At 37.8% G+C, this 16,441-nt stretch overlaps 1 protein-coding gene across 5 annotated transcripts; it reads left to right on the top strand.

The window, feature by feature from the left end:
• The first annotated feature begins 593 nt into the window (after nt 1-593).
• On the top strand, nt 594-16,103 carry LOC120766417 (transmembrane protein 135-like). 5 transcript variants are annotated; one of them, XM_040091877.1, is made up of 7 exons: nt 594-863; nt 1,322-1,417; nt 10,741-10,931; nt 11,010-11,798; nt 11,996-12,136; nt 12,323-12,489; nt 15,379-16,103. In XM_040091877.1, exons 3-7 carry the CDS (start codon nt 10,779-10,781, stop codon nt 15,512-15,514), a joined length of 1,386 nt encoding a protein of 461 aa, XP_039947811.1. In that variant the 5' UTR covers nt 594-863; nt 1,322-1,417; nt 10,741-10,778; the 3' UTR covers nt 15,515-16,103. The 5 variants fall into 5 exon arrangements, with proteins under 5 accessions (XP_039947811.1, XP_039947810.1, XP_039947813.1 ...); XM_040091876.1 differs by lacking the exon at nt 1,322-1,417; XM_040091879.1 differs by lacking the exons at nt 594-863; nt 1,322-1,417 and adding an exon at nt 10,161-10,217.
• The last annotated feature ends 338 nt before the right edge of the window (nt 16,104-16,441 follow it).

Below are 16,441 nucleotides of genomic sequence, written 5' to 3'. Positions count from 1 at the left end.
GAGTTTTAACCACAACCACCACGATACTCACCGAGTCCACATGAGCAGGTTGGAGCAAACTCCAAGGGCTACTGCTCTCCGTGGTGCCAAAATTAAGTCTCCGGTCAGACTGCATTCTGCAATTATATGCAACCAGTCCTCTACCCCCGACCTATCAGAAAAGACCTCGTAAGTAGAAAACCCCTACTCCGACAATATCTGAAGTCTGTATTAAACTCAACAAACCCAACGTCCCGTCGTAAGTCACTCAGGTGCTAGGACAACTGTCACAACGGTTTTGCAACCTACACCTATCATCTAGAATGCTACTGCTCCCTATATGTCCATCCCTCTCCACATCATCATCGGAAATCAACGGACCACCACACCTCAAAATTGCATTATTATTATTATTATTATTTAGAGCACACACGTACATACATATATTTTGAACTTATGCGCGATTAGCGCCCTCTGACGAGCGATAGCTTAGCAAATTATTTTTGGCCTCTTCAACTTGTAGAAGAAGCAGCGCCACAATCCAAAAGCAAATGTCAAAAACAGCTGTCAAAAGTTGATTGTTTTCATTTCCAACTGCAGTGATTTGTTATTTTCTACGCTGTATTGTGCGCTTACTTCGTTAAATTATTTATACGCAAATTAACATAAAAAGTGAAGCGTTGTGCATAATTTGAATGAAGCAATACGCTGTTAGTCGGAAAAAATGTGCAAGACAATAATTTAACCGCAAAAGCTGTGCTATTGAAAGGCTGTGTGTGTAATCTTAGGTGTGCTTGCGCAGCGCTGTGATTATAAAAAATTGGACCTTTGAAGCGTTTGCCAAACTTTGCGCTTGCAATTTTATAAACAACAACTAAACAAAGGTAGCTTAAATAGTGAACAGATGGCTAATTTGGTGCATAATATAAATGTCAATTGATTCTAATTTTATGAGCTGTTAATGTTAATGTAAATTTATACAAATAATGTACGTATGTATGCAAATGCACGCACCTTAATATGCGTTGCAACGAGTGTTTTTGCCAGCTAATGTCCATTGCCCATTTAGTCGTTGTAAATAAACATTGCGTTAAGTGGCAATGAATAAAAATTTATTGCAATTTATAGTAAATAGAAAAGCGACACGTCCTTCACAGTTAACATTGTTGTGCACTATTATTGCCGGCTAATTTGCATTTTTAATTGATTATTATTTTAACATGTGTCATTTAATAATAAATACAAATACTATTGAAGTTTATATCTACGATATTTAAAGTGATTAAAAAAAGTAAAACTCGTTAGGCACAAAAGAAAAAGAAGAAAATCATATTATTTTCAGCGACTTCGACGTTATTAAAAATATATTTGCGAAGCATTTATGTTTTTTCTGGGAAAACGAGCAGTTATCTACAGCTAAACACCTGTGTATACATATGTATGTAGATACTATAGCGATAAACATGCGAGATAAAAAATTAATCATAATATAATTTTTACTACCTTAAGAAAAAAAAAATAAAATCACTATGTGTAATTTAAGTGATTTAATTACAATTATTTATGATTTATCAATGAAATGATGTCATGGAAATTCATGGCAGTCTAACGACGGGCTAGACTACGGCTCATGTAACTCTGTTCACTAACATGTGAGGATAACTTCCTTATTTCTTTACTAAATTTAAAGAAAAAGCCATGGCTCACCTCTTATTGCCTATCATGAGCAATCTATCAATCTGACAAACTATAACCTATACCAGGGAAGTTTTGTTTAAAAAGATTGGCAGCATGCGGATTAGTATACTATTGTTCTGAAAATAGTAACGTCAACAAAAAAAAAAAAATAATAAGATACTCCTTTGAGAATTGTTAACACGGAGCGGCAAACCTAAAACTGATGTTTGACTGGTGACCCAAAATGTGAAAACAATTACGTTAGGAAACATGCAAAACAAAAAAGCAAGGGCGAAGTTCGGCTCTAACCGAACATTTTATACTCTTGCTTCTTGCAACGATCAAAGCCGAGAAAATACCATCAGCTGTTGGCAGCATTAAAAAATGTATCGCAAGAGTTCAAGGAAATCGTACAATGCTTACTATGCAATTTTTATCAAATTAAATTATTTTGAAGCTCATAGAATCATTTCGTTTTATTACTATATTTCAGTTCCCGTCAGCAATAATTTTATTAAAATAAATCTTAGATAAAATATATCTGATATAAACTCAACCGAAGTGCTAATATTTTAATATATATATAGGGGTTTCATATAGCTTTCAGAGTTGTATTTGCGTAAACTTATTTTAGTATGCAATGCAACAACAAATTTTTTAAACTAGTATAAAAATTTATGATTTTACTAAGCTTTATGACACGTTGTGAGTACCTCAATTGAGTTGATGTAAAAAACGTCAAACAGTGCATCGGAATTCATTATATGGTTTTAGGGATATGAGCCTAATAATATTATTTTATAACTTTCCACCTAATTTTATTAAAATATCACGCATTTAGACCAAGTTGAACGGTTTAAAGTCAGGTGGAAAAACGGAAATCATTATATAGGAAATTAGTTAGGCAAAGAAATGGAAGGTGTGACTTTATTAATTTTTGGCATGGCTCAGGTATGCTTGAAAACTTACTTTCAAGCAATTTTACAAATATAAGAAATCTATTATAATCTGTAGCAACATATTGCAAGAGAATACAAATAAATTGTACATGCAAATAATTTTGAAATTTGATAAGATTTCCAATTGAAAGTGCGCCCAAAGCTGTTGATATGATTTGGCCTAGATACTTATAGTACATAAAGTAATTACTGAAACCTTATGTGTGGTGTAATATGTCACACGTAATATATAATACAATTTACTTCCTCATATATGATTATTATTCGTGAAACGGCATATTTTAACGGTTGTATGAGAATCTTTATATATTCTTGTGAATGACCATAAGTATATACAAACATATTGCAGACTTGTGCTTATTTTTGCAATCGTAAGTGTGTATGTTGTGTGTATTTCATTGTGATGTGAAATAGAGTAATATGTGCATATGTAGATTAAAGCACATAAGATATATACATACATACATATCTACAAAATACGTGCAATAATTAAAAACTTCAAAAAAAAGTCTTATTAATCATGCAAGTCATTTAAAAATTGGTTCGTATTGATGAAAATTGCAGTGTGGGTTATAAAAAAAAAAAAAAAAAACAACAAACAAAACAAGAAAAGAAAACAAGTTGGTAAAACAACTGCTCTAACATCTGCGTTCAAACATATTCGTATTACCAAAGTACACATTGAAATAATACACAATGAAATTATGAAATTCTTATCACCAACTGCTTGACCGCAGTTAAATCAATTGCGCGTTGTACAAAACAGTGGTGTAGGCAACGTGCCTTTCAAGCATAAATAAAGAAACCGAAGCAACATACAGTGGTGCGCAATAAAATGGCGATAAATGTATATACTTTATTAAAATAAATATACGCTGAACAAATTTTATTGAGTTTGCAACACGGATAAGTAAATGTCGGAAAGCATAATACCAGGAGATGGCGAACCCGCTTCCCCAATAGATGATGATGGAGCAGAAGTTCCATTGACCATGGCCGGGCAAGAAGTTCGAATAGCAATTATACGTCTGAGGAACAAAAAAGCAGCGGGGCCGATGGATTGTCGGCCGAGCTATTCAAACAGGGCGGTGAAGAACTGATAAGGAGCATGCATCAGCTTCTTTGTAGAATATGGTCGGACGAAATCATGCCCGACCATTGGAATTTAAGTGTGCTTTGCCCAATCCACAAAAAGGGAGACCCCACAATCTGCGCCAACTACGGTGGGATAAGCCTCCTCAACATCGCATATAAGGTTCTATCGAGCGTATTGTGTGAAAGATTAAAGCCCACCGTCAACAAACTGATTGGACGTCAATGTAGATTTAGGTTTGGAAAATATGATATTCAGCATGCGCCAAGTCTTGGAAAAGACCCGTGAAAGGCGAATCGACACACACAAGCTCTTCGTCGATTTTAAAGCTGTTTGCCGCTGTGTCTGAATTTGGTAACTCCGCAGAACTAATACGGCTGTATAAACTGACATTGAGCAATACCAAAAGTTCCATCAGGATAGGGCGAGACCTTTCCGAGCCGTTTGATACCAAACGACGTTTCAGACAAGACGACTCCCTATCGTGCGGCTTCTTCAATCTACAGCTGGAGAAAATAATTCGAGCTGCAGAGCTTAGACGAGCAGGTACAATCTTTTATAAGAGTGTACAGCTGCTGGCATACACCGATGATATTGATCATTGGCCTCAACATCCTCTCCGTTGGTTATGATTTCAATGTCAGCCTCGAAATACAACGCAGAATAACTCTTGCCAACAGCAGCAACTTCGGACTATGTAACCAATTTAGAAGTAAAGTCCTGTTTCGTCGAACAAAAACGAAACTCTATAAGTCCCTTATTATTACCGTCTGTACCATGCCATGACAATATCTGATGAGTCGACTTTACGAGTTTTCGAAAAAAAGATTCTGCAGAAGATTTGTGGTCCTTTGCGCATTTGCCGTGGCGAATATCGTATTCGATGGAATGATGAGCTGCATGAAATATACGCCGAAATTGAAATAATCCAGCAAATTAAAAGACAGCGGCTACGCTGGCTAGGCAATGGCGTACGAATACACGAAAACGCTCCAGCACTGAAAGTATTCGACGAAGTATCTGCCGTGGCAAGCAGAGGAAGAAGAAGACCTCCACATCGTTGGAAAGGTAGAGAAGGACCTGGCTTCGCTTGGAATATCCAACTGGCCCAAGAAGCGAAAAGAAAAACGACTGGCGCGCTGTTGCCAGTAAAGAAGAAGAAGAAGCTTAAGTGGTTTAGAAGATATATACATGAAACTTGTTAATAGAGAGTATAAAAATCGACCCGTTCTACGGTGCAATGATGCTCAGAGTTAGAGATCACAACCAACTCCTCTCAAAGCAGTTTCTTCATTAATGTTTATCTTATAGAAGACTCTTCTCCTTCTCCGTAAATTGCGCTAAGAGCATAATTGTACCGAATATCGCTGAAAAACAATAAAATTGCCGCGAGAAGTGCATCAAAGATTTAGTATCAAAACATACTAACGTGACACTATTTTAATGCGCATCACTGTACTTAAATCTTGCAATAGTACAACATAAACACATACATATGTACATATGCATAACATTGCTATAGATTCTTTGTGCTTCACCACAATCTTCCCGGGAGTATCATCAAGCCTTCCTTTTGTGATATCAATACGCTTTTAAAATAGACTTGTATCAAAGGAAAACTGTGAAATTGCTTCGCTGGGCTTCAAAAAATCTGCAAACAGCTGCTTTATGAAACTCAGCCTCGAATATTCAGATAACTGTACTGCTCCAGCAACAATATCACCATTTCATGACCAGCAGAAAATCTCAAGCTTTTTGCTGCCTCTCGCAGCTTTCAACATGCATCGAACCATCCGGTTTTAACTAATTAACTTGATATATTAAAGTGTATACTAAATATGAGTATGCATGCATGAAAGTCGCTTAAAATGAATATGAGTCATTTACACACGTACATATATCTCATATCATTAACGCCACTGATCTTTCGAACTTGCACACATACAACCGTGTGCGTCTCTGGGGCCACTCGTTTTTACTCCAAACAAATTAAGTGCTTATTCAATTTTGTTTAGATATAAATTATGACAGTTTTTTGTTTGGCTCTCGGCTCAAATTTATTGCAATAGCGAAAAAAAACAACAAACAAAAAACAATGAAAATAACAAGCAGCAAAGGTGCTTTATTACAAAACAAACAACAATTACTGTTGTCGACAAGCTATTTAATTGCTTCCTCTCGCCGCATGCGTTCAACGAAGGAAGTGTGTTGTTGCTGTAGACGCATGTAGGATTTTGAATGCTCAGTTCAACTCGATTGCCACTGCTCACTTAACGATTTTTGTAACCACTTAGTGATTTCAGACGACAGACGAATTAAGTAAGTCATTGTGTCTTGGATTTCAAGGTTATCATTCGGGTTGCGATTTTTTTAATTCATAATTATATGCTTAGGATTGAAAATTTTTATATTAAAATTATGAAATTTGAAAAAAAAAATTCCATCGTTTTGTGAACAGAATACCGATGGGTAAAATATTAAAGGCCCGACATCTTCCTTACTGTCGTAGACACCGTTTAGGTTATATTAGGTTTTTGCCAATTGGTGATTAAAAGCGAAGCCAAGTCCTTCTCCACCTGGTCTTTCGAACGGAGTGGAGGTCTCCCTCTTCCTCTGCTTCCCCCAGCGGGCACTGCTTCGAAAACTTTCAGAGCTGGAGTATTTTCGTCCTTTCAGACGACAGCGTAGCCGTTGTCTTTTAATTCGCTGAACTACATGTGTATGTCAATGTCGTCGCATAACTCATACTGCTGATCGTTCCATCGAATGCGGTATTCGCCATGCCTAATGCGCAAAGGACCATACAACTTCCGCAGAATCTTGTGACTTATTGGTTTGGTTTTTGTTCGTTGAGAAAGGACATTACTTCTCAATTGCCTACTCGATCCGAAGTAGCACCTGTTGATAAGAGTTATTCTGCGTTGTATTTCGAGGCTGACATTATTGTTGGTGTTTTCATTCTACTGGTTCAAAGATAGACGAAATTATCTACGACTTCGAAGTTAAGAGTGTCAACAGTGACGTGGGAGCCTAGCTACGAGTGCGAAAACTGTTTTTTTTAATGACAAAAGATATGTCGTCTTGCCCTCCTTTACTACCAGACCCATTTACTTCGCTTCCTTATCCATTTTGGAGAAAGCAGAACTAACGGCGCGGTTGTTGAAGTCAATGATATCAATATCATCAGCATACGCCAGCAGCTGTGCACTCTTATAGAAGATACCATCTTTCCTATTTAGTACTGCAGTTAGAATTATTTTCTCCAAGAGCAGATTGAAGAAGTCGCGCGAAAGTCGCACGAAAAGGAGTCTTCCTTGCAACAGAATGGTGGTAGCGGAGTGGGTTAGTGTTAGGACATCCCAAAAGGTAAATAGGGTAACCTAGCAGGCACGTATAGTTTCTCTGCTCCTTTAGATTTTGGTGGTTAACGACGTACTTAAAAAACTCAAGGAACGAGACTGTCGGGTGATGGCCTACGCTGGCGATGTTGATTTAATGGTTAAAGTAAAATTCCTAAATACCGTCTACGACCTAAGCGAGGGGTGCCTCAATATAGTATCCAACTGTGCAAATAGAAAAGGCCTGGCAGTCGCCTCAAGTAAAACTGAAATGATTTTATTTACTAAGAGTTATTAGATCCCAAACCTGCTGCTCCCCTCTTGCGGTGGTTCTCGTCTTCAACCTGGTGGAAAGCTGAAATACCTTGGTTTTATTCTTGATAGAAACCCTCCAAATATCGAAGAAAGAGTTAAGAAGGTATCGGCTGCCTTACTTAGTATATGGCTATGGCTATAAAGGAACTATAAGTTGAGCGTGTTCAAAGAACGGATTACACCAACAATAACACTCAATGCCCTTTTAAACATAGCACCCGTAGACATTTTGACTGCGAAGTGTGCTGTAAGGCTCAGAAAATCTGGGTATATAAGGCGTCCGAACAAGGACTGCACCCTTGAAAACTTGGATGAGTGCGTCTCTGAGGCTACTCGTGGCGGCTTCTTCACTGCTCACATACCGACGAGGTGGATATGTGGATGGGGAGACGTAGCTGGTTAAGAGGCGCAGTGAGCCTTTTCACGAATGGGCTAGAAGAGAAGGTTGAAGGAAGAATTTTCTGCAAAAAATTCTCCGTCAATCTTAGCCTTTAACGAACCACTATACTGTTTTTCAAACGGAAGTGGCTGGTATTAAACTGGCGGTAGACATACTGCTACAAAGTGCAGCCTCTTCTATGCGCTCAACGCTGGTAAAGGAGTGTCTGTCTTCCCTAGAAATAGCACCAAGATACTTCATATTCAGAACGGTTTGGGTGTCTGTTCATAGCGATATCGCTATCGCTTCTGTGCGACTGCGAGACCCTTAGCCTTAGAGCAAAATGCAAGAGATCTCCTGAACTAATTGCCTTGAGCAACGTTTATCATGCAGCAATCGTAGAAGTTCTCACTGAACACTGTCCGGTAGGCATCCATGCGGTGAGGGTAAGAATCTTGGCGGATGCTAGTTGTCAAAGTTGTATGCAGATGGGTAAGGTGGCAGCTCTTTCTGCTACATTGTCGAGTCTTTGCACGACTGAGACTGAAACGACTCGGTAGTCTTACGTTCGTCAAACATAGATACATAACCGCAACTGACATTAGTGATCTTAACAAATATAGCATTTTTGAAATATATCAATACTTCAGAAGGCATAGCTCCTGAACAAATATGACAACGTGTCTGTCCCGGTTATTAAAAAGAATGGGTGACATGCTGAGGACATGATCCACAGGAAGAGAGCAAAAAAACAAAACGATGCGATACACTCGCTGTGATTGATGTCTGAGGAAAAAAGTCCATTGACCATAAATCGGGGCTATTATTTAGATGGACAAATATTTTTCAAATAACCGTTTCGTGGTTAAATTAAACGACCCCATATCAATCGATTTTTATTGCATGCATTCCACCAAAGCGTATCAATTTATTATTGTTGTTTTTTTGTTCAGCAAACATTTATAATTTATTTGTTAAATGCAATAAAGGGGAGGAGAGAATAAAATTGTATATATATATGTTTGTATTTTTGTGTCTTATGCCCTGAACGAGGGAATTCGAGACCCTACAAGTAGATATACATATATAATATATAGTAAAAAAAAACACCCAGGGTTGTGCGCTGGGTTTGGGACCCGCCACATAAAAAACACAGCCACTGCAATCACAATATACAGTCGAACATTTTTCTACTCAACTTGCACTCCTGCTCTCTGAGAGCACTCTTCAGCAACTCGGTATAAGGGAAGAATGGGACGGCATTTCAAGCTCTTTACGTACAACTGCAAATGAAATTATTGGTTTTCGGCAGAGGCAAAAGAACAGCTGGTACGATGAGGAGTGCCGTGTCGTAGTGGAGAGAAAACAGACTGCCTACCTTGTAACGTTACAATCGAGCACAACACATGCGGGATGGAATAGATGCCGAGAATCGAAGGAGGAAGCAAAACGCATTTGCACACAAAAAAAAGATAGTCCGAAATACGTGAGTACGAAGAGCTTGACAAGTTGGCTCGAAAATTCTACGAAAAGATGCGTCGTCTAACAAAATGTGCCAAAATCGGGACATAAAACCCCAGACGTGATCAAGTGACGGATGCCCACAGCATACTAAAATTATGGAGGGAACATAACACCAGGCGATGCTCAACCCGATTCCCCAATCGATGACAATGGAGCGGACGCCAGCCGAGCTATTCAAATACGGCGGCGAAGAACTCATAAGAAGCATGCATCATAGATTTCGAAGAATAAATTAAGAATTTTAAAATTATGAACAAAGTCTTACTATTTTCAGCTTCAGCTGAGTCCAGCTAAGTCGATTTAGTCATGTCCGTGTGACTGTCCATCTTTATATACTCGAACTAGCCTCTCAGTTTCTGAGATATGGATCTGAAATTTTGCACATGTCCTTTACTCCTCGAGAAGTTACTCATTTGTCGGAATTGGCAATATCGGTTCAGTATAACACATAGCTGTCATACAAACTGAACGATCGGAATTAAGTGCTTGTATGGAAAACTTTTTTATTTGACTAGGTAACTTCACGAAATTCGGCATGGATTATACACTTAACCAATAGTGCAATCTTCGAACAAATTGTTCAGATCGAACCACTATAACATAGCTGTCATATAAACTCACCAATAAAAAAAGAACAAGATAACGCTCTTTTATACCATAATGTATTCATTTACATATACATACATATGTATGTACTATAAGAAATGTGCCTGAGGAGGGTATTACATAAAATATGTTTTTTTTTTCAACTTGATTCAACTTTACGCAGCCAATCATTCAAAGATTGCAGTTTTAATAGTGCTATTTATCAATAAAGCAAATTTCTTACAATCGATTTAGTGTTATCATAAAGCTTAGCGCTAGCTACTGCTTAGTGGCTATAAGCTTGTGGCATAGCAAAGTACAACAAAACGCGCTGCTCGCAACACGCCTTTGTTAATTAGTGATAAACGGTAGCAAAGTTCAATATACAACAACAATTAGTGCTTATAAGTGTGTATGTAGTTATTATTGTTGTTTTCAAAAACTTAAAAAACATTGTGAATTCGGCTGTATTTAGCTGCAAATAAGTGGACAATAACCTTTGGTGTTAGCAATAAATAAAATATTTATTCTGTTTCCTTTTTGTGAATTTTCTCGAAATTCTTCTTTTTTGAGAAATCTTTTAATCAAAAAATCAAATTTTGAGAGCAGTGAATTTATAAACGACTCAGCTTTACCATTTTTCCAATATAAACCGACAACTATGTACTTACGCCTCTGACCTCTATTAACGAGCCTGTAAAAGAAAGCTAACCTCAATAATTTTATACTTTTGGTAAAACCATTTCTCCAGTCAAAATGTTAGCAAACTGAAAACTGTGTTACGCCGATCTGCCCTCTGACCTCTATAATCGTTTCTTTACATGAAAACTAAACTCAAAATGCTTAATTTCATACTTTTTGCAAAACAAACAATTCACCTCTCCATTCCAGCTGTGAGTTCCTGACTCCACGAAGACACACTAGCAACCATGACGAACGCGCTTAGTCGTTTTCTGACGCCGGTCGATTGCACCTGCAAGGATTTCAATCATCCATGGACGGACAGCTGTGCAAATGCCTCTGCGGGCATCTTACTGGGCGCAATTCCATACAGCTTGCGTATCTACACAATGGTCTATGCGGTAAGCACCCAAAATATATTTTTTGACTTAATTTCGTTTTCAAATTTGTATCTTTTATTTCATTACTTTTATTTACAGTTATCGCTTATAATGCGCCATCGCATACCGAATCTTGCCGACCTCAAACGCACCCTACACGGCATATTGCAATCGTCCGCCTTCCTCGTCTCCAACAGCTTTTCATTCATTATGTTTAATTGCTTGTTACGTAGACTAATCGGTCGCTATTATTGCGCCACTGTTGCTTTCGTACCCTGTTTCATCTCCAGTTTTGCATCGATACTGGTCGAACGACCCGCACGTCGACCCTTGCTAACACTATACGTAGCGAATTTGGCTACGGAGACACTCTGGCATATGGCCGAGACGCGCGGTTATGTGCGTTCGATAGCACAAGGGCAAGCTTTAATCTTCGGCATTAGCATATCAGCACTATTGTATCTCTATCGTTTAGGTCTACATAAGACGACGTGTAAGGATTCATTATTCAATATATTACGTTTCTTTGTCGGTAAAACGGAAGAAGGACCTATCGTGCCGAAAGAGCCAGTAGCGCCTACGCCGCCACAATCGCGTGCGCCACTCGATTTCCGTAGCATAAATGTATTGGTCCAGCTATATACACGCTTCTTGGATGCGGCGAAGAGTCGCCACCACTCATGTCCACATCGTGATAATTGTTGGCGTTATGCCTTTGTGGGTGGTATCAAGCCTTTCGTCGGTGGTGTGGGTCTGCAAGTGGCGCTGCGTTTAGTTATGAATTTAAAGAAAATTGTACAAATGAAATTCGATGTGCGGAAGTCTATATTTAATAAGCAGACGCTGAATTTGGGCATATTTCTGGGTTGCTTCTCATTTATATATAAGGTGAGTATTATTATTGCGAACTTTTTACCGACAAAATCGAACAACCTGTCAGATAGATTATTGAAATTTGAAAAGAATTTTCCCCGGCTTTAATCCCTGCAAGATGCGAGAGTATAAAATGTTCAGTTATACCCATACTTAGCTCTACTTTACTTGTTATTTGTTATATTTTATATTTTATTTAATTTCACGTACAGGGTGTTTCGTGTGGCCTGCGGCATAGCTTTGAACGCGATGATCCACTCTTCGCCATACCAGCGGGTCTGTTAGCCAGCGTGTCCTTCACAAAATATCCCGATGTAACGGTGGCATTATATGTGATGTGGAAAGCTTTGCAAGTAAGTTTAGCTGCAACTTATTTAGAAATAAGCCTTTAGTTACCGATTAATAGCAGATTCTTGTGAATTTTATCAATATTTTTTTGTACATATTACCCAAAATATATTCTCCAAATATTATTCATATGCATCACATGAGTTCTTCAAATGAACTTTAAATATTCCCATATTTTTCCTCTTCAATAGATAAGCTACAACTTGGGCATTAAGGAAGGCGTGCTGCCGCACATATCCGGCTTTACGCTCTTTTTGTATTCCTTCTGTACGGCTGTACTCTTTCATGCAGGCATTCTCGAGCCGAAGACCATACGGCCGAGCTACTATAAATTTCTATATGCAATTTCCGGAGAAAGGTGAGTTGAAAAGAAAGACTAATAAAATAAGTTTTATTTAAAAAAAGTTTAAAACAGGATTCTTTCGAAAACGAAGCGATTTTCCGGTAAAATATATTCAAAAAAGATATGTACTTTTTTGGATTTTTTTATTATCTCTTCGATCGCCTGAAAACGGGTTCAATTTCGATGGTTATCGACTTGTTTGCATGTCAAACTCATAAATCCATGTCTCTCGCATGATCAAGCATGTCGAAAGAGACCTGTTTACAGTACTCTTTTTGCAAAAATTCAGCTTGATTGGGGCGAATCATGCAAGAACGCATTTCATCCCAAAATATCCACCAAAATCATTCGAACAGACTCACGAGAGATGTCGAGCTCTCTTGCCATTTCTCTAACACTTGCCTGACGATTTCCAAACACCATATCCAGTTGAAGAGATCGAAGGTCGTACGAAAAAAGCATGTCTTACACGATCTCTCAACCGTCTATGAAAGCTTTGCATCACTTGTAGGCTTGTGTTTTTGATAAAACTGAATCACCGTAAGCCTTTTCCAACATTCGCAACGATTCCGTACACGAAAACAAAAAGCTACTACTTTTTCGGAACTGACGATATCGGCCCTCTATAGCGTGTCATATAAACTGACTGATCAAAATCAAGTTTTTATATTGAAAACTTTTTTATTTCGACGAGATATCTTCAAAAAATTTGGCATGAATTATTATCCAAGTCTGCGTTTCAATATATGAAGTAAGTGTCAGATCGTACTACTATAGCATGTTTTTTTACGTGTGAGGGGTGGAAAATCCCTTCTGCACCATCAGTGCTGCCATCACACCAACGGTATGTGCCACTTACAAGTCACTAAAAACCCTTATTTCGTATATTTACATTACTTCAGGGCGGCGTTCCATGTTTCCCATTGAGAGATTTACATCTGCGCACCAGCGTCCAGGTCTACCTTTTTTTTCTGCCCAAAACTTTGCTCCGTATAATAGGACGCAGATTGTCGTCGACATTTGGAGCTTTCTCTTTCCTTGGCTGGGGCCCCCTATGTTGGTCATTAGTCTGCCAAGGTGGGAGGTGATTTTCGCTGCGTTTTCCTGCGGCGTGCTGGACTTGTTTCCAGTAGATTAGTCTGCGGCGCAGTCTTACGCCTAGGTAGTTTACTGCTTTTTGTGTCCTATCGAATCTGTGGTCGTTTGCAAACTTATTTGGATGTGTATAGGCTTATTTGTTAGGTATCATGATCTTAGTAAGCTTTCTTCGCGCTGCAATATCGTTCGCTTGCCAAATAATGATGCTCTACAAGTTTGGGCCTAGAAGGGATCCTTGTGTTGATCCGTGAGTTTTCTGTTACTAAGGTAGTTCTGGTCGCGTCGGGGATTTTAAAGCTTTTTTCAAGAGCGTCGATCATACCCACCTATCTAGCGCTGTTGAAGGCGTTCCGGACATCTAAAGATGCCAGCAACACTATTATTTTGTATTTATATCATCTTACAGCTCCTGGAGTTGATTTACCGGATCTAAAGCCGTGCATAGTGGACGATATACTGATGCTGAGTTGGGATATTCTTTTCCCTTACTGATTAGCATTAGGCATTGCTTCTTCCAGCGTTCATGGAATATTCCGGCTTGGAAGCAGGCGTTGTACATATTCAATATTACTACTGGTCGCTCTGCAGCGATTATTTTCAGGATTTCTGCTGGGATCCCTTCCGAGCCGGGTCATTTATTGGCCTTGAGCTTGTCAGGTAATAGCTGCAGCTCTTCTAAACTGGTAAACTGGACGATTTGCGGAAATCTTAAAGTCATGTCTAGATAACTAGCCCTTTTTTCGTGTGTGTGGAAGAGTGCGTTTTCGATTTGATCCATTGTGGCAGCGGTTAAATCAGGTGGATTTGCTCGAGCACCGAATTTCTTCATTACTATTTTATACCCAAGTCCCTTTTGTTAGTATCTTCACGTAGTTCCTCCCATTTTTTCTTTTTTCTATCATCGATGACGTGCTTCAGCTCTTTTTTTGCTGCGTTGTTTTGCTCGGCATCTCAAGATACGGCTCCTCTGCGCCTGTATTTCGTGTAGGATCTGTGAAGGCGCAGACATGTGGGTCTGAGTTGAGCTATATTTTCAGTCCAGAAGTAAACTACTGCTTTATGTTTGCTGTTAGAAGCCTTGGTCATTGATTTTTGACAGGCTCTTGTTATTTCAAGCATTGTGTGCTCCACAATTTTCCTCGTAATTTTAGGGGAGCTGCTAGATGGGTTCCGGTTGTCTATTGCGAGATACTTCGAAGTTAATATATAATTTAGAAATGTGTCATTTTCGTGTTCCAGTATTTTTCCTGCGATTTCCAGCAATTTTCCTCTCGTGTCCGCGCTTGGCATAGCCGACTCTACGGCATTCGAATTTAGAACTCCGACGATAATTAGTTGAACTTCTATAGACCTGGCTGTGTCCTCAATATTGTCGAGCTTTTCCTGAAATTCTTGTATGCTGTCGTTTGACGTCAAGTAGCAGCTAATTACTGTGAAAAAGTTGCATCTGGCCCAAATGAAATCGTTGCCGTTCCCTTAGTTTACAGTGATGGCATTACTCCCTGGTGGTAGCCATATACCTCTATCAGATACCTCTATCTTTCTTTTTGTATGATTAATTCGTAGCCGTTCTCCAACATCGTTTGTCGTGTGTCAGCAGCCTTGCATCTATGCATAATGGCCTGTAGAATATTCACTTATTTTCGTAGTTCCTAAATACCGTATATTTTACGGAGCCCGCGATAACTACTATAGCTTATAGCTACCATACAAACTAACCTATCTAACCGCTCAAATTATTTACTGTTTTACTTGTGGTCATTCTTTCTTATTTTTATCTTTTATTTAAAATTCAACAACTTCCAGAATTAACCGCTTCAATTTGGAACCCTTCAATATCTATGGTCAAAATGCCAGCGAACAGATGCAGGAGGTTTCTCGGCAGCTAAATCTTGTTAATAAATCACCGTTGCCCAAGTTCTCACTTGCCACTTGGAAATAATAATAATAATAATCATTTATACAAATATATATAAATATATAGCGAAATGTTATCTTTAAATATATATAATATGTTAAGAGAATAGCAGACTTATAGTGGCGAAGCAGAGCGCAGAAGCAGTTCACAAAGTCTACGACAAGTTAAAATAGTGCTAAGAGCATAAATGCAAAATATATGAAAGGGAAAATGAAAAAAGTACAATTAAAGTACAGTTACAGCCAACGAAAGTTTAAATGAAATTATGAAAATGAACGAAAAAACATTGTAAAAAGTGTAAAGCTATTAGCTAGTTAAGCCAAGCGCAGGTGAGCAAATAAAATATAGAATCCTAAAATTTATTAAAAATTAAAATATATAAATATATAGTATATAAGATTTAAAATAATTTTTCTATAATATGTGCATATGTGTAGACTTAAGAATGTTTTGATTTGGTGTGTGATTATTTTTGTTGTTATCTTTAATATAATTTTTCAATTGTCCGTGTGTCTATGCAAACATTTATAAATTAGCGGATTTAAGCTGTGTATAATTTGTTTATTTTTTATTTAGGGTTTTCTTGCATATTCGAGAGCTTGGCTTGAAATATTTTGGCATAAATAACAAAAAAAAAACATATGCGTGTAATATTAAGGCGGTGTTTTGAAGAAATCAATTTTTATGTTAATACTTTTTTTTAATTAATTCAAATTAAAATGTGAAGAAATAGATTTTTATGTTAATAATTTTTTTTAATTAATTCAAACAAAAATGTGAAGAAATAGATTTTTATGTTAATAATTTTTTTAATTAATTCAAATAAAATATTTGGATATTTATTTTTTATACCCAGTACGCTTGAAACTGCTGCGTAGTGGTTACTAAAAGTATTGAGCTAAAAACATACGAAAAATATTTTTTGCAATTTATTTACATACATATATTTTG

The sequence above is a fragment of the Bactrocera tryoni genome, chromosome 1 (genome assembly GCF_016617805.1).
Source record: "Bactrocera tryoni isolate S06 chromosome 1, CSIRO_BtryS06_freeze2, whole genome shotgun sequence".
Classification (NCBI taxonomy): Eukaryota; Metazoa; Arthropoda; class Insecta; order Diptera; family Tephritidae; genus Bactrocera; species Bactrocera tryoni.
The sequence above is the reverse complement of the archived record's forward strand: the minus strand, read 5'-3'. Positions and strand labels throughout refer to the sequence as shown.